This window comes from Cupressus sempervirens, chromosome 4 (genome assembly GCF_028749045.1).
Source record: "Cupressus sempervirens isolate cs-2001-9-10 chromosome 4, ASM2874904v1, whole genome shotgun sequence".
NCBI lineage: Eukaryota > Viridiplantae > Streptophyta > Pinopsida > Cupressales > Cupressaceae > Cupressus > Cupressus sempervirens.
In genome coordinates, this window is record NC_143121.1 from 731,028,925 (window position 1) to 731,052,285 (window position 23,361).

General features: G+C 36.4%; 1 protein-coding gene across 1 annotated transcript in view; it reads right to left on the minus strand.

Moving 5' to 3' along the window:
- Window positions 1-1,365: 1,365 nt before the first annotated feature.
- LOC149563435 (putative 26S proteasome non-ATPase regulatory subunit 3) overlaps window positions 1,366-23,361 on the minus strand; it is a 43,586-nt gene continuing 21,590 nt past the window's right edge. Inside the window, exons 3-8 of the mRNA XM_089826689.1 lie at window positions 3,295-3,438; window positions 3,061-3,197; window positions 2,909-2,963; window positions 2,685-2,795; window positions 2,350-2,589; window positions 1,366-2,208 (exon numbers count right to left, since the gene is read on the minus strand). Coding sequence (XP_089682815.1) covers window positions 1,693-2,208; window positions 2,350-2,589; window positions 2,685-2,795; window positions 2,909-2,963; window positions 3,061-3,197; window positions 3,295-3,438 — 1,203 coding nt within the window. The 3' untranslated portion in view covers window positions 1,366-1,692. The remainder of the gene's footprint in view (window positions 2,209-2,349; window positions 2,590-2,684; window positions 2,796-2,908; window positions 2,964-3,060; window positions 3,198-3,294; window positions 3,439-23,361) is intronic.

Below are 23,361 nucleotides of genomic sequence, written 5' to 3' on the forward strand. Positions count from 1 at the left end.
ATAGAATGGATTAGGGTTAGGGATCATTATGCATGATAAGATTGTAGCTTCTTGCAATAGTATCGAGTTCTAACAATTTGCAAATTGTAATCATTTTGTAATGACTAGATAATAAGAATGTTAGACTCATTGCTGGTGTGCCCAAAGATCAAATAAACCACGTTAAATCTTCGTGTCTTGTGTTCTCTTATGTATGGTTTATTGTTTTCTGATAATAGTTATATTTGCATATAATTGTTATTTCTTTTTCTTTAATCCTAACACAAGGGCACTTGGGTTCAACCTCGAGATTATGGAGGGATTCCCTTTAGAGGTTAAATTAGTTTTCTAAGTTGGACATATGGCTACTAAGTGTGACGAGCAAAATAAGCAAGTCAACCTCATGGTGGAAGGATGCTTCTAATCAGCACTGCAAAGCAGAGAAAAAGGTAGAGAAACAAATATGTTTTACTCAAGTTGTTTCAAGGGATTGAAGGCAAGAGTTTTCCAAGGATATGGTGGAACAACCCTTGAAGAACAATGTTACCATGGAGGATGTTGATTGTGTTAGCAAGGTTTGGGGCTTCTACTCCAGCCAAAATAGTGAACAAAAAATTCAAGTGGCAAGTTCTGAAATGGAGGATATCAACTGGAAGTTGAGGGTCAATCCAATAAGAAATGGGATGCATAAATGATCAAGCCCAAGACTAAATGGTTTTTTCAATGGATTGGCAAAATGATAGTGCTCGTTTGGAAAAGGATTGGCATATTGTAAAAGGCAAGATTTGAAGGGATGTAAAGTTGAGATCATTTGATATGTTTCTTCGATCTCATACAAAGGGATGCAAAGATCGTGAAAAATAATTTTGGTCTATTAATAGACCTTGTTATTGTACCTTTGTTGGGGATGGTAGCTTCCATTGATGTATGCGATCTTGGTTCGGGCCAATTTCATGCTGATCTTACCAATCAAAAAAAATATTATATTTATAATATGTATTACTAGTTTTATTGATAAAGTATTTAATAGTAAAAAAAATCATTAACTTATTCAAAAATTTAAAAAATGAGAATATTTTTCTTAAAACATAAAATGAAAGATATTAAAATGACCAAACCACCATTAAAACTTCATATGACAGGTAGGGGTGACTGTCAAATTTCAGACCTGCCTCAAACAGTTATTGTCGCATTGACTCAATAAAAGGAGGCTATCAATGTGAACATCAAACACTTCTGCAAAATTGCATCTCATACAACCATTTAAGAAATATACATGTAAGACACATGTTCAACAATCACAACTGGCAGTGAATTTCACTAGAAAAACAAACAATCCTGAGATGCTTGATCAAACAAAGAAGGCATAGGCACAACCCTTGGTCAGAATTGAATGAGCTAAAACTAAATTTCTGTCTAAAAGCAATTGTGGCAAAACAAAAAAAATACTGCAATAAATACTGCCAGACAACTTCTACTGTCTGCATAACGAATCTTTCTGTGATCCAAATCAATGCTCAAGATAATGCAGGCTCGGGTATCAAATTGTAGTGACAAATTTGCTCAAATCTAGGAGAGGTCAAGAAGAATGACCAAAACACTGTTTTCAACTTTTCAAGTGAAGTCATATGGAACTTGCACTCAAAATCAATATCTAAAACTCTTTTACTAACTTCAGATGTAACGCTTGAACTTACTCTTCCAGCGTATAATCTAGAATTCATCGTCATCTTCCTCGGCAATGTGCTTTGCAAGTTCTTGCTCCTGCTGTTGCCTTTCTCTGCGTTTTTCAGCACTCTCTCGCTCCTTTTTGTGAGCATTTGGGGGGAAGCGCAGAGCCTTAACAGCTTCATTGTGCATGTTGAGACAGAAAGCTATTCGGGAGTTGAAAGCAAGTTGGGGCTCATTTGTGGAATAGATATCACCAGTCTCTTTAGAAAGCATCCATCCATTCGCATGGTCAATGGTTGCATCAATAGCACCATCACGGATCGCTTTTGAAACAATACTTTCAGCGTCTGCCACAGGAGTATCAGAGTTCAGCCTTAATTTGGCAGCAACATCGGCAAGAGAAATTCGGGAATAGGAGATACTAATGTTGCGAAGTCCAGTTCTTATCACATTGTGACGCAATCGAATAATCAAATTGTGTGTTCTATCGGTGTTAAAGGTTTTCGAATACTTATCCGCAATCCCGCGGAAAAGTTCTAAATCACCTATACGAACAGCCTGCACCAGTACTCTCATGCATTAAGAATGCTCGTGAAACGAATAAAAAGTTAAACTGCACCAGGAGCACACAAACAATGACAAGTATAAAACCAATGTCGGCAGACAGATCATGGAAAAGTTTATGTCTAGAGCGCGTACATTCGTAAGTTCAAAATAGGGCCTCAAGGCTACTTTCATTCCACTCTGCATAAATGTTGTCCTTTCTGGAATTTCGCCAAGAAGCAAGCGAACAATAGCAGCCCATTTATTGCATTGAATGCGGAAGCCACGAGCTGATACTGGAGCCTTACGAGCTGCTTGCAAAAGACTCTCCTTAGCATCTGTGTACTCCAGCTGTATTGTCCGGATTCTTCCCAAGTAGTACAAATACCGCGAAAACTAAACAATAAGAGTCTGCCAGTTAGAGGACTATTGGCAATAATCATAGAACGAGTCAATAAATATTAAATATTCTAAAGCCAGTAGTAAAACACCTGTTGATTTGAATGGGCTTCAAACCGTGGAGCTTTTGAACGCAGTTTTTCTGCTTGATCGTAAAGACTGTAGTGTAAGTAATTTCGAAGCAAGAGATTCAGCAATGTTTCCTACAATACAAATTCCCACTCTAATTCAGTTTATTATAGTAAATAGCGAAATGCAATGTTCAAACTAAAATCATCAGCATATACAGCAAGCAGATCCTACAAGCAAATCATACCTGTCCCAGCTCATCATGTCGCAAAGTCGCTGTGCGGTGCAAAGCAAGAAGAGTACTACAACACAATGTGCAATTTACAGTAAAATGTTAGCTGCATATATTACAAGGTAAAACTTCTCATACAGAGGAAAGTATCAATATTGTCTTCTTACCCTCGTATTTCAACAAGAGAATCTGTCAGCTCATAACTGTACGAGTAATAGAAGTACAACCTAGCAGCCAAAACATCAAGTGTTCTTCGATTTAATTGCTTCAAACGAGAAATGCCATCTGACGAGCATTTTTTGGCCTGCAAACTTGTCGATGATTCACATCAGTACAAGAAACAGTTAAACAAACGTGACAGAATGCATGCAAACATTACTACCACCAAGAGCCCAACTCACCTCATGGTATTGTTTTTGGTCAATCAAAAATATCAACACCAGCAAGTATGCAAATATTTCCAACTCCGGAAGAATATTGTGCTTGGAGGAAACAACTTGACTTGTAGTCGAGGGAGTATCAACCTCCATATCCTTCTCTTCTTCCTGTCATAATTCAGATTCCAAAAAGAAGAAAGCCTCAGTACAAAGGTCTAAAATGATATGGCTCAAGGAAGGTGATAAAAACTCCAGACTCTTTTATAAGAAGGCTCAGCATGAAATAACAGAGTCAATAAACATAAAATGGAAGATGAGGCAGATATTGAATGACGTTCAGCAGATGTAACATCAAATGTAATACTACTTCAAATGTAATACTACTTCAAGAAGCTATTGAACTAGTATAGAAAGGTCCATGCAGTAAGTTGGTGCAGTCTCCTTACATATTATATATCTTCTCATTGACGCAAGAAGAAAATCAAAGATTGATAAAACTGGATACCATGAATGAACTTAAGAAAGCGGTATTCTCCATGCAATCTGACAAAGCCGCAGAACCAGATGGTTTCAACAGAAGTTTCAACAAAAAAAAATTAGGATAATATTTCTTTCAGTCTCTTGGCAACGGTAGAAGAAAAAAGATGCAACAGATACACAAAGAGTCAATTCCATATTCATGTTATTGATACCCAAGGTGAAACAAATCCGTTCCTTGCAAAGATTTAGAACCAAGGTTGCACAGAAATGGAAATACTCGGAAACTTCAGGTACGGGTAAGGGTACCGTACAGGTAACGCTATTTTCCAAAATAGGGGAAAGGTACTTGGGTATGTCTATTATTTTTTATATATAATATTTTATAGTAAAACTAAAAATATGAGTCATGACAACGAGTTTCAAAACAAGAATAGTGATAAAGTTTGCAAACATAATATATTGTTTTCAGTTTCAGATTTGCAATATGTTTGTAATAATAATATATGGTAAATGTTTAGATGCGTGACAGAGAAGGCTAACTTTAAACATAAACAAGACGATCATAAATCATATAAGGAGGGCATATTGCAAATGATGAAGACACGATAAGTGATAAAGTTTATTAATCCAATATTGTATAAAAATTTCGAACTGATTACATATTGAATTAAGCTAGATAAATAACAAGCTGATATGCAAATAAGAATCAGAATCTTAATCAAGATCCTTAGATATGATGCTCTCCACTGAGTACCGAGTGTCGGGTACTTGGGTACGTGTATCCAGTTAGTTGGGTACATGTACCAGTACTTGGTATGCATCTCAGGGGTAGGGGTATGACCGTACAAGTACCCTTTGCTACTATGCTTTGAACTATCTCCCTCTGCAATACATCAGATAAAGTCATCCAAGCTTGTCAAAAACAGAATGCTTCCTCTCTTGGATCCAACCATGTCTCCCAAACAAACTGCATCTGTGAAAAGTAGTAAGAGTTTTTATTAGGGAATATTTTTTGTTCAAGAAGCCATGCATTTGAGCAAGGAATGGAAATCCAATGACATGGCTTAAACTTGAGACAGCTCAGACAACAATATGATCATCGAGACTCTTTATAAATTGGGTTTTCATGGTATTTTTATTAATTGTATTACTGTTTGCATAACTAATCCATGTTGCTCCTCTTCTTAAGCACAGTAAATGCACTTTCAAGTACCTGAGAGTATAAATTCCCTTTTCAAATTTGCCCTAGAGTTTTACCGTAAAATCACAATTGCAAAAGGTTAGGACTAGGACTAGGAATTGCTGCATATAAGGTTTTCTTTAATTGTGTAAACCATAATTTAAAATCCTGCAATATGGTTACTCTACATTTATAATCATAAAACCATAATTAGATTTTTGTTAAATTAAAAATAAACTTGTGAGAATTGTAAATTGGATCAAAATATTGTTTGACTTAAACTCAATGTGATTCAACCATAGAGATGACAAAGGAGGAGGGTTTAATGAGGTGTCCCAGAAACTTCCTACCCTAGGCCCAAGAGCAGAATCATTATTCCCCCTTGGCCTTATGTGGCCCTAGCAAAACTGTTAGAAGTTGTAATCTTTCCTTGGTATAGTTATAAACCAAGGTTAGACCTTCTTTATTTATTGTTGTAATATATTAGGATATAAGCCAAGGTATCCTAATATATTTCTTTTTTGTCCTTTTTCCACTACATCTTATTTTGTCATCTAGTGGAATATGTGAGGACAAATATTTATTATAATTTGTAATTTAGATTATTCCTCCTTAAGAGGAATCTCACACTTGGCCTCACACACTTATGAATGGTGGCATTCATAGACACGGGAGTTACATTCTAACTCCTCTCTCTCATCTCTATTTAAGAGATGACCCTCTTCTCTCATTTCACAATGAGGTTTCTTCCTCTTCTCAATTATTGTATGAGCGATTGCTCTCTCTCTCTCTCTCTCTCTCTCTCTCTCTCTTCCTTCTTAGGCTTTTCATGCCTCATTCATAATGTCACAAGGGGTTTTCTTTGCTTTCCCCTTTCCAAATATCTTGTCTCATGGTGTTGGAGCTTGAAGCTTTCTCTCTCCTATTTTATGGTAATATCTTATCATGCATTTACTCACTTACATTCTTTCCTAGTTTTGCTTATTTACAGATTTCTTTTTCCATTTCTCACATGGTATCAGAGCAATTTAATCTTTGTTTTGAGTGTTTGCATGAAGGTACGATTCGAAGGAGACTTTTGAGAGAGATTTCACTAATTTCTTCTTTAATCTTCTTAAGATGGAAGAAATTGAATTTTTTTTTGGGTTTGGCTGGTTTACCGCCAAACCAGATTAACTCCTGTTTGCTCTAATTTGTGCAGGTTTGGGAGATTGCATGTTATTGTCGTAATTTTCATTATAGATTTGTGTATTTTAGAGCGCTAGGGCTTATAGTTGTTGTTGATTTAAATATATTTGATTTAAAGTGATACTTTGCTTATTCATCTTTCCTTCTTGCAATTCATGTACTTTATCAGAAGTAGTTGTCCGCGTGTTATGAACAGCAGTGCAAATTAGTTTGCTTTTCCTAGTCATTGAACTTGCCAATATTTCAGTTTTCTTTTTCTCTAAAGTTTGCTTCTCCTCCCCTGAAAGAGGTGAAGAGTTCTGTATTTCTCTCCAAAATCCATTGCATCTGTCCTCAAGAGTCGAACTCGAGATCAGTGCTTGTAGCTCCTCAAAGCCATGTCTTGTGTATGCCGGAACCCTTGCTGTAGAAATATTTATTGGGGTTCGCTCCGTATAATTTTTGTCGTTGCTCCTCACTCGCTAGCTGTCACTGAGATTTTCCTCTGTAACATATTTTGTTCGCATGCGCAGTCCTTACATAATCCAATGTATGAGATATGTTGTGATGAAACTTCCCTTGTCCAACATAAAGCAAGATACTTCCAGCTATTCCTATGCAGGTGAAAACTATGAGGACGCAAAGTGAAATGGTGTAGGTCTTGTTGTGAAGTTTAACCTTCACACTCCGTCCACAGCAAAAGTGATTGCAACACTTAGAAAGGTTATTAAATAGGTTCCAGCAGGAAGGTTCCAGCCCCCTCTGTAGCGCTTGAAATGATCAAGTGGGTCGCGTCTGTAAGTCCGGCTCTCTGCTAATATTAGCGAACTGTTCTTCAATTTCTCGTAGTGAACTCGATGGAAGGGAATCGATAGAAAAAAAATACACGATGCCGCAAGAAGCGATGTGGGCAAAGTAGTTTACTACTACGCCACATCGATCAATATTCCTGAACATGCAATTTCCAGAATTTCAATCAAGGAGTCAGAGATATGCATGATCTTTGAATACGCATACATTTAAAGTCATTTGTTTAATTTTTCGTCGACTGGGGATTATTTTCTTTTGGAATTAATGGCTGGAGTGTCGAGAGCGGGGGTGAATGAGGAGGAAGAGGACGAGGAGGATGTGTGCAGAATCTGTCGAAATGGAGGAGAGGAGGACAATCCATTGCATTATCCATGTGCCTGCAGCGGCAGCATCAAGTATGTCCATCAGGATTGCCTTCTCCACTGGCTTAATCACAGCATGCACGACTTTCTCTACATGTTCAATATCAATCCTCTACAGCTTGTAGATGTTTCAAATAGAAGTGGTCGTGGCATATTTTTGCATTTCATTAGAAGGCCCCTAAAAGTATTTTGTATCATTTTTCTTTATACGTCCACAATTGCAGGCGCCGCAGCAGGCACGGACGACTCAAAAAAAAAAACTCCTCACCATGAAATATAATCGTTTCATCTTCCACCGCAAATGCACTGTGAGAACTGAATAGAGCCTCCACCTGAAGGTGGAAGACCATTACCAATATTACCTTCATCCTATTTTTGGTTGTGACCCTTCACATCCACCAGGTCTTAATGTAATTCTCTCACGGACGCAATTTCTTCTCTTCTGAAGGTAACTCCGTAACTCTCCAGGTCGAATACTGTGACCTTGAACTGCGTTGCAGTGAGAAGAATTCCATTTCTGTTAACTCTCACGCGCCCAATGCACTTTACTTGTTCCGTCAACAGACGCCACCCTCGCAGTGCGTCTGGATCGGTGATATCTCCGACATTAAACACTAATTGCTCTGTCACAGCATTCCAAATGTGACAGGCATGGCCGGGGATACCGACATACAAACCCAGCCAAAACTTCTCCGAGCTGGTAAAGTCCACCAGAGGTTTGGGAGAAAGTTGTACTTATTGCAATTTCAGTAAACTTATTGCAGGTGTTCTTTTGTCCAGCTATGATTTCATTTGGATTACTCAGTCTGCTATAACGTATCTTTACTATTCCTGAAATCTATTATTTTTAGTAACGTTTTCTTGTCTTTTCATGCAAGATTCTTTCTCTTTTTTTAGCTCTTGACAGAGGCATCATTTGTTTTTTATTATTGCCTCTTGTCAACCTATTTTTGGCATGTAATCATTCATTGTCAGACAAGTGCAATATTTTATTTTAAATCTCTCTTACTCCTTTACGTGATTTTAAGTAAAAAGGGAGAAGTTTAAGGAGGATTTTTCTTTTTGAGAAGTTTTCTTAGAATTAAAAATTAAAACTAATCAAAGTTTTATTTTTATGTTTAACATAAAAAGTTAAGTTTTTTTAAAATCCTCATTTATAATTCTTTTTTTTGAGGATTCTTGCCTTTGATCGTGGGCCCATCCGTTATACCTTCTCACTTGTGTTCACCTTGCATGGAGATTTTAACTGATAACTTATGCTTATTGCTCTTCCAAATACTTTTTATTTATCTCAATTATTCCGGTTTATGAGTATCTTACACTATTGCCTTCATTATTTAATGATTTGAATTTACTATGTTCTATTGATCTATCTGCACATGGTTGCAGTTTTATGCTTTTATAGCATCGTTCCATGCCCATGTTGGCACTTTATGGTTTTATACCATTGATTTATATAATATTTTGTTTTGTAAGTTGCATCGGGAGCCAATTTATCAAGGTTAACTATGGTGGACCCGACAGTTTTAAACTGACTCATAGTTGCCTTATCTGGCCCGTGGAGTATCCCTCCAACCTATAATTGGTGTGCACTTACTTCAATGGAGTTTCCCTCCATTTGGTTCTATTGATTCCACTTTGAAAGATTAATATTTATACGGAGTTTCCCTCCATTTGATTCTATATGCTCTACTTTGAAAGGTTGATATTTATGGAGTTTCTCTCCATGTTGTTCCATTTTTGTTCCTCAATGCGAGGATGATATTTTATGGGAATTTCCCATTTCAATCTCTTTATCTCCGTATGCTCCTAGTTGTGATTTATTCACACCTTGCTCATTTGTAGTGTATAGGTGACAAGGCTACCATATCTTGGAGCACTCCTATATTGGAGACTTTATTTGAGAAAGTTGTTTTGGCCCATGTTGATATTTTTCCTCATGGCAATGATGTTGCTTGTCCATGATGGATTTCTTATTTGAAGGCAATATGTTGTTACTCCTCATAAACCCTTCTTTTGGTCCACTTCAGCTATAATTCTTGGAAAAACTGTAACTTGAATTATTCGGTGCTTGACGCACATGTTCTAATTATTTATTTTTCTCTCTCTTATATTTCTTTAATAAATATACAATGTGATAATGTTCTGCATACTTTATTGCCTAGATCGTGGGTCATGTAGGTGATGGAGTCATGACCCATTCACCTGTAGTGGGATGACTCATTAGTGGACTGTCTATATCCATGAGATTGGCGCAATGTTGATGCAAGTTTCATTAGTTGGCCTTGTCTGTGGTCATTTGTGCATTAGTATGTTTCTTTCATGAGAGACTTATTGCATAAAGATTGGTCATTTTGACCCATATTATGATCATTTTGAGCTTATGACTTATTTTAGATATCATGTTAACTCCATTGCATGTTGGTGAACACATTCATTTATTCTCATCTCTCTTAGTTCCTCCTTGATTAAATTATTATAACTTCATTTTTTACTAACTGGACCATTCAATGAAATTCTACTTGTGGATAGTTGTCTTGTTGTTCTCTTTTTTTTCAGGTGATCCATCAAGGAACCTTCTCAATTTTTCACATATGAAGATGTGTCTATTCAAAGGGCTCATGTACTTCTCTTGGATCTGCAAATGTACCATATGGCTTGAAGACAATCAAATTACTTCATATTGAAGATTAAGTTGCAGATTTTTGTAAATTATGGGTTTAATACCCTTTGATGTAATTTCCCCAAGTAAAGATTAAAGGGGGGTGTTAGAAGTTGTAATCTTTCCTTGGTATATTTATAAACCAAGGTTAGACCTTCTTTATTTATTGTTGTAATATATTAGGATATAAGCCAAGGTATCCTAATATATTTCTTTTTTGTCCTTTTTTCACTACATCTTATTTTGTCATCTAGTGGAATATGTGAGGACAAATATTTATTATAATTTGTAATTTAGATTATTCCTCCTTAAGAGGAATCTCACACTTGGCCTCACACACTTATGAATGGTGGCATTCATAGACATGGGAGTTACATTCTAACTCCTCTCTCTCATCTCTATTTAAGAGATGACCCTCTTCTCTCATTTCACAATGAGGTTTCTTCCTCTTCTCAATTATTGTATGAGCGATTGCTCTCTCTCTCTCTCTCTCTCTCTCTCTCTCTCTCTCTCTCCCTTCTTAGGCTTTTCATGCCTCATTCATAATGTCACAAGGGGTTTTCTTTGCTTTCCCCTTTCCAAATATCTTGTCTCATGGTGTTGGAGCTTGAAGCTTTCTCTCTCCTATTTTATGGTAATATCTTATCATGCATTTACTCACTTAGATTCTTTCCTGGTTTTGCTTATTTACAGATTTCTTTTTCCATTTCTAACAAAAACATATGTGGGGCGCGCCCTAGTGTGGAGACCTGTCATTGTTTCCCTCCATGCAGCCACCCTCAACTCGTCTTCCCTGATTGAATTGTGAGCGTTCTGATGGAAATAGGGCAGGCAACCCGGGGGATGAATCAGTTGTCACTAAACTTACACAACTTAAGCTTATTCTCAGCTCTGATAATTAAACATGAAAGCATTAATCAACAACTCATCAGGAACATACATAGCACCAGATTGTTGTACGTGGAAAACCGATCAAGGGAAAAAAAAGCCACATTGGGGATGAATCCACAAGATAGGTATACTTTTACAGTATTACAATGGTGAATCCATATGGATTCAGGCACACTGACTAGAGCTCATTGCTCAAAAGAAGAAGGCTTACTATCCAAGGAAAGCTCACTGCCTGTACAAGCAATTAGGATTACATACACAAATTATGAACTGTATTAGAATCTCTTCTATGCCTGGAATCAAATCTATTGAAGCACAAAGATACTTTCTGCTACACTTCTTTTCTACCTTCAAAAGATGTATACATTCAGCTCACTTACATATTTGGACATCTCGTTCTCACATTACACATGAATACAGTATTATTACATTTATTTATACTTGACATCAAAACAGATGTAGAAATGCCGAGCTATGGGACTGGAAGACCAAGAAAACTCTATTTGGTTTGCTGGTCACTCCAGTTGTTCCTTATGGTTGTGAAGTTTGGGGGGGGCAGCATGACAAAGTGTGGATGGAAACAACTAGAGAGGATCCAAAAACACCTAATCACTACTAATATTAGGGTCAAGGCTTCTGTATCTTATGAAATCTTGTTAGCGGAATCCAACATGTACCCATTGAAGGCAGCTGCCATAACTCGGCTAATAAGTTATTTAAGGAAACTCAACAACATGGATAGCCAACATAGGCCCAAAATTGCAATGAAAGAGGACTTGGCTCGTAGGAAAAAGACTTGGATGAAACAAAACATAAATTGGTTGAACACGTGGAATATCAAGTTGCAAGAGTGCCCTACCACCAACAAAGAAATAAAGAAGTTTGTCATGGGAAAATTCCAAACTGCCATGTGGTCTCTTAACATGGGTTGGAAAAAGACACATAATGTCAACGTTTTCAATCCTTCTAGGGGGCATGGGGATCAAGCATATTTGGGGTCAGCTATTAATAGTAAGGCTAGGACGTTAAATCCTCAGTTGAGGACTGGATCACATCATCTCAGATGCGAGACTGATAGATGGGAGAAGCCTAAAGAGGAGTGGGAGGAGAAGATCTGCAAGTTCTGCAAAAAAGGGGTGGTTGAGACCGAATGTCACTTTCTTACTGAGTGCAAGGCATATGAGGATATTTGAGCCCAATACAGGGTCATCTTAAGAGATGGCATAAACTTACACAGTTTGTTCGATGGTGATAAGATACGACAGACTGCTGGTTTGATTGTCAGGATTTATAGCAAGAGGTTGGATGTGGAAAAGAATCAGGAATTAACGCTTCTGATCTGTGGTCCCTTACACCGATGGTCTCGAGGACGTCATTAAAATCCTTCATTCATTCATTCATTCATTCAACGTTGGAAAGATCATCAAGCTCGGCTCAACACTTGCCACCTAGTTACAAAAATTATAGTCATACTCAATACAGTATTACATGCAGACCAAGCAATGTCGGCCAAGCAAAGACCAAAATTTTTTGCCTCAAACACAAAACACCTCCATGAATTATGCCTCGAACATTCGCAACATGCTACAAGCATCTGGCTGGCCTAGACCATAAAGAAATTCAACATACTGATGAAAACATCAATCACAAGAACAATAATCAACAAGGACCACCAACAGAAAAGGCACACGCTCCAAAACATCCACAAGCCTCATGAATTACCATAGCAATATCCACACCAACACAAATGACTAGAATCGTCAACATCTTCAAACCAAACCTTGGGATAGCTAATAGCAACAATAGTCAACTTTGAAAAATCACTTGCAGACCTCCAAATGATGAACCACTTGAATTGAGGACACAAATCAACGTCCCAAGCATGACACCAGAGCCACAGAACAAGATATTACAATGTGGAGCAATGCAGATCAAAATATTGTCACTCTGTCACCACTGAACAAACAAGAAAATGGTGATGACACAGGTACTAATAACTCACTCAAACTTTCATGCAAAACTCTAAAACCTGAACTGAATCAACTAAAGACAACTCTCTAGGAACTCTTAATCTACAAACTCTGATCTTTATCATACTTGCTACACTGATCAAATAAAACTAACTAAACTTCACTGCATCATTGTCTCAGACAGAGAAATATATTGACAGCAATGGAAACACATCTCTCAAGCACATATTTGCACATACTTCCAACAGGTTCTTCACAACAAGATGTCCCAAAAGTATACCCCTCCTAAGCCCAAAGGCAGTCCACCTTGTCCCCCTTTCACCCCATGGGACTCCCTAGCCACCACATGGAGTGGTGTACTTGGAAAGAGGCCTAATCGTTTTTCCCCCCGATTGGGAATACTCACTTCCCCATCATGACAAATTATGATATTCAAAATGAAAATGCATATAATATCCTATCAATTCAATATTCACATCTACTAAATAACTCATATTTAAAGAATCAACAATTGTATCCATTGTACTACAATTATTAACAATAACATACTTAGCCTTGAAGCATATCAATGAGAGCAGTTATTGTAGATAAAACTGTACACCTAAGTTTCACTATTGAACAGACACAAATAACTCATAGTGTTGTATATACATAGGGTGTTGCATTATACCAGATACAGATGAATAATTTATATATAGATGCACTAGTATGGATCGCTGATTACAAGGATGTGCTGAAGAAGTCTTCTGCTTATCGATACTCTCTATCTTCATTATTTTCTGAGTTGATGCCTTTTTACTCCCTTGTTTGCTGATCCCCTCCTTTGAGAATAAAATCACTTATCCTTTTAAATCTTGTAACTCAAATAGTTGCATCTTATTTCTTTTGTTTAGTCACTTATCTTCACAACTCATTCTTATCACACCCTTTCATAATCGATTCATTATTTCATTTGGACCACAAGTGTATGTTAATCGCAAGGTTGCAAAGGGATGGGGATACTTGGGTACTCCGGGTACAGGTAATGGTACGGGTATGGCTATTTTACAAAATAGGGGACGGGTACTTGGGTAGATCAATTATTCTTTTTATATAATTTAATATTTCATAGAAAATCTAAAAATACAAGCTCTGACAATGAGTTTTCAAAACAAGAACAGTGATAAAGTTTGCAGATGTAATGTATTGTTTTCAGTTTCAGATTTGCAATGTGTTTGTAATAATAATATATGTTAAATGTTAAGATTCATAACAGCGAAGGCAAACTTCAAACATTAACAGGATCATGAATCATATACCAATGACATATTGCAAATGATAAACTTCTGACTCGAACAGTAATTAATTTTATTATTGATTTAATATTGTATCAATAATTCAAACTGATTCAATATTGAACTTAAGCTTGATAAGCAGCAAGCTTATATGTAAACAAAAAAAAAACTGAAACAAAAATCAGAAATCTTAATCAAAGTCCTTAGCTAAGATGCTCTCCACTGAGTATCGGGTACTTGTATACATGAACTCAGTATTTGGGTACATGTACCAGTACCCAGAACGCATCCCAGGGGTACGAGTACCTATGCAACTAAGGTTGATCATTGTCGATGGTTACTGTTGGTAATTACTTAGTCATATCCCTCCATGCAGTTGTTATTGCTTTAACCATTGTTTAGCCTTATATCAAGTCACTATTATTAATTACGGTGCTTTGTTAATGATCACTGATTAGGCAAACTGATATCAGTTCTGACAGAATAATTAAGAGGCATTAACACTTCAGGGTGTTGCTTTACCATTCATCGATGCCAAACCTGATTACTGTTGTTATTGATCCTAATTGCTACCACTTTACTAACTGTTTGCAATCGCATCATACTCAATGGGATTCACCAAACTCTAAATCTAACCATGCCCTCTGCAAAGATGTTGGCTGATCCATAAAGAACACCAATAATAGTTCCACAATTCCTTCCATAGTATTTTAATGAAAATTATTGATGAAAATGCTGTTTACGTGGCTCAACGTCATGATCATTTGAATAAGTCTTTCTCTTGTTCAAGTCATCTCCTAGCCAAAATATTCTTACATGACAACCATAAGTTCTCTTTTCACCATTTGCTATTCTATATCATCTATTAGATGTATCACTGATACCTCATCTTTATTAGCTATATCGTGCATTTAAGTAACCTTTTAGTTGCGATCAGAAATTGATCTTATTTAACTATTAGATATTCTTGACACGTATCTAACTTTCTTTAATGCGGTTTTGTCTCTTTAGATACTTCAAAACATCAGAGCATTTGGCTGCCCTGATGCAAAAGTGGTGGGGACAACATATTTAGGATTTCAATAGGACACGACAGAGAGCTCATATTGCTTTTGGTAGGATTAAGAGCATTCATTGGAATGAGATACATGAAAAAGTCTAGAAGAAAATTGAAAGATGGTCTAATGTTTGGCTTGCCTGCTGCTACAGAACAAACTTAAGGCTGTCATTAGTTCACTTCCTATTTATCAATGTTCTATCATTCATGCCCCAAAGACTTTTCTTTTGCGACACAAGGGGCTGGGTCCCTGGGGTCATTTGCTCGTCCCCCACTGAGAACATCCTGGGGACGGGGAACAGATTGGGGATATTTCACTAGTCATCCCCAAATTTTCTTTGTTATATTTCAGAAAGGGGATATCACATATATGTGCATTCCAACTTGTGTCTCCTTCCGCACAAATAAAATGACAAGAAGCAAGGAAAGGCAAAAATGTGGGCTATAGAGCCAAAGCATACTAACTTAAATGCTTCCACTTCTCAGCATATTGCATTTGCATACTTCGAAAGCAAGCACACTATTAGTGTAATAGCACTGGCGCTGCTTGTGGTTCATCTAATATTACTACATCATCTAATGTCAATGATGATGATGATGTTAATGATTTAGAGAATCCATTTGATGATTAAAACTTTAACATCAAAAGTTCCAATTGTTAAAGCTTGAAGTTGAAATTATTGCTTTGATATTGAACTTCAACATGAATGAATAATTATTACTAAGCTACTAGGTTCTTCTCTGCATGCTTGTGTTTTAGTCCTATGTAATAGTCTGGTCCAGGTACAATCCTAGGTTTGCCTGAGGTACTGGTATATCTGATCTTGATCAGCTTTGGAGAATTTCCATGTGAGATCAACAATCTGTAGTTTCTCAAATAGATTATTTTTGGACTCCAGGCTTTTGTAAAAGATCCATATTCCTAGTTAGCTCATAAATCAACATGATTATAAGTTTATTTGTTAAATAACACCGAGTGACTTAAGGGTACCTTGAACATAGTTAAGGATTGATTTTTTTTTTTGAGTGTCAAATTCTATCAGATCAAACTTCTTGTTGACCTCTTAATCCATTGATAGTTATGTAAGCCTTCATTTTTGCTGCACACGATCAGTTTTCCTTCATGTATAGGTGATCTCTATTGTCAGACATGTCAGCAGAAATATGAACAATAGATCAGAGATATTAGACATTATTACTCAGTGATGAACCTCAGTAGCTTCACCTGTAGGCTTAAGGGGACTTGACATAGAAGATAACAATTGAATAAGGTTTGGATTAATGATCTTAGAACACTAGTTGGCATTACCATAAGTTAATATTGGAAAATGGTGATGATCATAGAACATGAGTTGACATTACCATAAGTTATTTATGGAGGATGTTTCTTGAATCGACATGCTTTAAATGTCTAACACACATCTATCACCATAATTTGATATATCTGGTTTTGGTATAATGGATTTTTATTTTTAAGATCTATAATTCACATTGATCAGCATTTATAAGAGAAGATAAACATATTAGTTGCATGTGTGTGTCTATATATAATTTTAACTTGTTTTTCTACTAACAAATGCAAAACCCCCAAAAAAATAACCAAACTAGTGAACCGGCTCCCATAACCCAAACTCAAATCAGCAACTTAGTTTGTAAAGAGATAATAAGGGGGTAGAGTGTTATAGATTGCACATGGACGAAGAGTCAAAGTCTGTAGGGCTGCCAATGCAAACACAATCAGCTTGCCATATGTCATCTATGTTTGGTAGTACTAGTGGTGATGTTCATATTTCCACAAAAGGGAAAAGACATAAGTTATAGCAAGCAGCCAAATACGGTTGCAAAATTTGATCAATGTACATGTACAAGATGTGGCAGAGTCTATTACAAAGTAATTGGTGAAATATCGGACAATTCATTTACTAAGAATGAATCGTTCTTATAGAATTTACAAAAAACGATGTTTCTAAAATGAAACATCCAAATAATAGAAACAATCTATTATACAAGATATTTACTATCTAGAATTGAGCAATAAAAATAGAAATAATCTTAGGAGATATTATGTCAATACCCTCCCATAGTGGTACACCCTATCAGCGACACCAAGCTGCCCCTAAATTTGACAAAATTCGCTAAAAGTAGGGACTTGGTGAGAATATCAATTGTCTGGTCAGTTGTTGGAACAAACTCCAAATCCATGAATCCGTCTTCAACCAGTTAACTGAAAAAGTGACAATGAATGTAAACTCATGGAAGACTAGACTTTTGGCAAGTTTGAGGACGCCTTGATTGTCGCAAAAGAGGGGTGAAGAGCCTGTTTGAGATGCAAATGTTGCAAAGCATCCTACCAAGTCAAATTGCCACAACCTGTTGTTCCACGCTATTCAGCTTTTGTTAAGGAAAGAGATGCAGCTTGTTGCTTTATACTGATCCAAGTGATAGCACTTGTGCCCAAACTGAAGACATACTTGGAAATAGGCATTTTGTCATCAAGGAAACCTCCCCAATCCGAGTCTATGTAACTGATGAGTTGGGCATCTTTGGTTCATCCATTGAAGATGCCAAAATCAAGAGTGCCCTTGACATAGTGTAGGATGCACTTTGTTGTAGCCAAATGATCTGAAGTAGGATATGTCATGAAGCGAGATACCTAAATTACTGCAAAGCTTAGATCAGCACTAGTTGTGGTGGAGAAATATCAAACCACCTACTAATTGTTTGAATGCAAGATTCATTCTCAACAGGAGAACTAGATTTGGCTGATAACTTTAGACCAAACTTCATAGGTGTAGATGTAGGTTTACAATCTTGCATTCTAAATTCATCCAATAGAGCTCATCCATACTTAGACTGAGAGATGAAGATGCCATGTAACTGCTGCCAAACCTTGACCCCTAGGCAATAGTGAAGTCCAAGGTCGGTCATGTCAAAAGACTGACATATATTCTATTTGATTCCTTGAATCAATGATTTAAAACCACCCAAGATAATCAAATCATCAACATATATAACCAAAATGATAATATCACTGTCAATTGTCTTGACATACAAATATGACTTACGAGGACTCCTCTGGAAAGCCTAATCTATGAGGTTCTTACCAACTTTCATGTACCATGCCTGAGAAGCATGTTTGAGGCCACAAAGTACTTTCACTAGTTTGAGTACCTAATGTTCTTTACTAGCAACCTTGAATCTAGGAGGTTGCGTCATGTACACTTCTTGTAACTCACCATGGCGAGGACTAATTTTATGGTGCTCATCTTTGCAATAGAAGCAAAGGTCTCTTCATAACCAATTCCTTCCCGCTGAGTGAACCCTTTCGTAACAAGACGAGCCTTGTACTTATCTAAAGTACCATCAACTTTGTATTTGATAAAGATTTGACAGAACCCAAGTGTTATTTTACAATAGACTATGATGCTCAGTCTACATAGCTTCTTACCACTCAAGAACCCTACAACCTCTATGTCTGTTTGAGGTTCACACATACTATGAATATAATATGAATATTGGTCATGAGAGCAAAATCTACAAAGTCAAAAGGTTTACTATTCTTCAAAACAATTCTACCCTCAATGAGCTCATCTTCATGAAGAACTCCAATCGTCTTAGCCCACCATTTAGGCCAAAGAGTACAAGTGCTAATGCCAGAAGTAGGAGGTGCAATGGGATCATCATCATCAAACAAAAGATTGGATGAATCCTAAGGCAAAATCAGGTGGTGTGGATGTCTGTTTGAGTGAGCCTGCAAGAGAAGGGTCGAGTGGATAGGTAGGAACAGAAACAGTTGGAACCTACTTAGCTAAAGCCCTCCCATCAAGTGGACCTAATGGGAGACAAATATCCAATTCTTGAACTTGGAGAGACTGATCCTTTGAATTCATAACTAAAGGAGAGAGCTGAAATGGCCCGCATTCCTCATTAAAGACCACATCACGATAGAAAATCAGACAATTAGTCTTGATGTCAACTAAGTGGTACACTTTGTGATTATCTTTGTAGCTAGTGAGCATAAGTTTTTGGCTCTTGGCATCTAACTTGATGCAATTAGCATCAAAAATCCAAACAAAATTAGTGGAGCCAAAAACTTTGAGGTGACTAATTTGGGGCTTATGGCTTGACCAAGACTATTCCAAAGTCCACTTCTAGAGAACCACTATAGGAGGGTAGTTGAGAAGATAAACGACAATGTAGACAACTTCAACAAAGAACTTCTTGGGAACACTCTTGTGCTCAAGCATAGATTGGGCCATTTTGGTAGTCGTGCAATTTCTATATTCAACGATGTCGTATTGTTGAGGGGTGTGGGATGTTTATTGGCACTTTATGCCATGTTATTCACAAAAGTGAGAGAAGACAGTGGAACAAAATTACCCCCCACTGTCCATTCTAAGAGCAAAAATATGTTGACCAAATGCTTTTTTTTACAAATGATGTATTGGTGGGTGATGATAGATAAGTGATCCTTGAATGCTTTGAATGTCGTCACCAACTTTCTGAGAATTGAGCCACCACTTTTCATTGTTGTCTTTTGAGCATAAAAATCGTTTCTCAAATTGATCTCCTTTCCATACTCTTCAAATGAAACCTTCTCCCTTTATATCTTCCAATATGAGGGAGAAGTCATGCCTCTTCCTCATGCCAGCCCTTTGCAATGGTCACAACCTTTTACAATTACCACTCTTCCAAAGAGTCACAAATCACAAGCCTTCATCATTGCTGCAATTTAAAAGAGTCAATTTCTTTAACTTCTTCTCGTTCCTTTCTTCTTCCATTAATCCTGTTTTAATTCCCATGTTCCCCTCTTCCTTCCTTCATATCCCCTTTCAAAAGAACTCCTACCTTTTATATCTTACGTTGAGGGAGTCCCTGCTCTTCAGTGTATGCTTCTTGACCTTTCATTAAACTCAAATAACTTATAATTATATTAAATTATATTTTATAGTTTAGTTTTTACATTTGAATTACTATTATTTGTTATGATTAAATCCTATTACAGAAACAGGAAATTACAAAAGAACTTCTCAAGCCTATAGAGCCAATTACAAAAGAACTCTCAAGCCTATAGAGCCAAGGTATACCAATTGTTCCATTTTTAAAGAGGATGTCTCCAATACAGGAGAGTCTTCAATTGATGATGATTAATTCAAACAAGAGTAGATGGTCTAATGCAAACACTGCAGAAAGGAATATCATCAAACAAAAAAATTCTTGATGATTATTAGTTGTCTAATGTTAGGTAAAAAATTGTTATTAATATTTTTATAATAACTTTCTGATTTTCATTTTATTAGCTGATTTTTTTTTTTTAAATCTCATTTTAATTTTCTAACTTGTAATTTTTCAATTTTTTGTTTGCAGATATAGCTGCTCCTTATTTTTACCAATTGTGGATGTCATTAGATATGTTGGTAAAGACTCACCAAGTCTTGGAGACATTTATGAGACATTTGACAAGATGCTTGGAAGAATATGGCAAACAATTGAACCTAATGTGGGGTTTTATGAGCAACAAATTAAGCCCATTGTGATGTGACAATGAACCTAAGAATGACCACTTCATATGGCAGCCTTCACTCCAAATCACATCCTATGCACCAAAGCCTAGTAAGTTGCTTCCTTCTGACTGAAAGTGATCTAACATGGGTTTTTGTAGGCCCTTAAAAGAAGATGTATTTACTTGAGGAATCAAGTTTGCTTCGCTCAAAATGGCTTGCCTTTACTAGTCTTTGTGATCCAACATATGGCAAATCAGCAGATAAAGCTACTTTAGCTCAAAAGGATTCTATTGGATAGTAGGCATGGCATAGGGAAGATGCACCTGAATTGAAGGCACTCACTATTTGCCTCCTTTCATAGATTGCTAGATCCTCTATTGCAAAGAAGAATTAGCCCACGTACAATTTCTCCACTCTACCAAGAGGAATATGCTGACCTCTACATGTGCAGAAAAATTGATGGCCGTGAGTAGTGTTTCGTGACTCCAAAATCGTCCGAATTTAATGTGTCAACAACCTTCAACTTTACTGTGGGATTTTGATCCAAAGGACACCACCCAGATTGATGATGAGGATTAACTTCCGGATTAATCAGGGTCACCTTTAAACTTTTCATCTTGATAATAAATCACGGAGTGTGATTTGAAACAGTGATGACCAAAAAAAATCATACACAATCTAATCCAGAAGTTAATCAAGGAAAAGTTTAAGCTTAGTACACCAAAATTTCATCTGAGATTCTTATACGTATTCCCTACACATCTTTATGTAACTAAATTTTTTACTGTATGTATTTGCACTACCAGCCTGACACCCAATGACCCCTGTGCAGAGATATCCCTTCACCCCTGTCATCCCTTAACCTATGTTCCTGGTCCCCCTTGTCCCCAAATCTCATTGCCACATCCCCCTATCAGGAAGTTTTGTGTAACTATAATAATAAGTGAGTTTTTCTTGTAGTTTTTGAAGTTTTTACAACATTTTCTAGTTGTGCCCTCTTACTTACAGACAGAATAAATACAAGAAAGGGGTATGAAGTTGTGGGAAGTAGACCCAATGCAAACTGATTTGGATTTTTCAGCTGCCACAAAATCTTAAACTTTTGTGGAGACAGATGCCTAAGATGATTTTACTGCAAGTCTCGGAGGGGCTGATGTGGTTCTTCTAATCTACCTGCATCATCTAATGGCATTGATGATGCTGATGTCAGTCTTTGTAACGACCCATATGATGTTAATTACTAAATATATAATTTTAATATGGAACTCTGAACCCATGAACAATGAATATCTAACATGACAGTTTTGAAAACAAAATATTGAATTTGGAATTAATTTTATGTATTTCAAATTTATAAAATGTGGTACTTTTGTCTCGCATATGTGTGCTTTGTTGTATTCTGAATTAAATTACACACAAACACACAAGTTTTGTTTGATTTTGCACAAATAAACTCAAACTCAAAAAGAAAATTGCCATACCAGTATACCATATACACATGCCTAAATCTGTGCCCAATCTGGCAACTTATACATATCATTAAATCTGGAATAAATTATTTGTATTACTTATTGAAATAAATTTGAGCTTACTTGAGTTCAATTATTAATTTACAAAAATCTGTCATCAAAACTAGGACAAACGTTGGGGCATTTATAGTTAGCTTATGCACTCATGTCCATTTCAGAGCAAAACTAATATGGGAATGGAACTATCGAATGAGGTTCAATGCTAAATCTACAGGCACTCTGCAGGAAAACTCCAACTAAAGTATCACAAGTAAAGAGCAAGTTAAGGAAAAGAGAAAAACAAATTGTGCAGGAAAATTCCAAGAGAAGTATCACAAGTAAAAGAGCAAGTTAGGGAAAAGAGAAAAAACAAAAGTAAACAAGAAATCAACCTCAAATGACTTCAAACAAAATTGCTAAAGTAATTTATGTAGAAACTAGTTCTTAGAAAACCCTGAGCACAATTCTGGCCTATCTTAGAGTTTGGTTGCAGATTCAAATATTTGAACAATTGTTCACAAAACTATTAACAACCAAACAAAGACCTAATTACTTTTCTGACCAAAAGAATTGTTCCAAATGTATTGTTGTAAAAAAGACCTCAGGTAATGCAAAGAAGGGTGATATAGTGATCAATATAGACATTAGTCCTTATACAGCCCTGAACTGGTTTCTATCCCTTCTTACAGTTTGGTTGGAGATTGTAATCTCTAAACAAGACAGAGCACAGAACTATCGAGTCTTGAATGCCCGAAGACGGCATACAAACTTCTATGATTATAAGAATCATTTTAAAGGTTATGCTCTATATCACCCTCAAAGGGTAATTGTATGCCTTTTCTGTCAACTCCATTTTCATTTCTTACATATAAAATATTATAGCCCTCAATCCAAGTTAATGAAAAAGATATTTAGCACTCAAAATCATTACAGATTAAAATTCTCTCTTTAAAGGAATGGGAGTTTCTATAGCAACATTTTTCAGAAATTGTCGCATTATTACTTTGGTCAGTAGCTAATGCTCACTTTATTTCTTGCAATGCCCTTCTAACCGTATGATGTAATTTGGAGTGCTAAGGGGTGTAATTAGAACACTAGAGTTATTTTGAAGGTACATTTTTGTCTAAGTGCTTGGTTATAAATGTTATGTCTGATAATCCAGCTTGACAATGGTATATGTATGCTTGTAAGATACCTTAACAAAGTGTATGTCATACTGTAAGGTT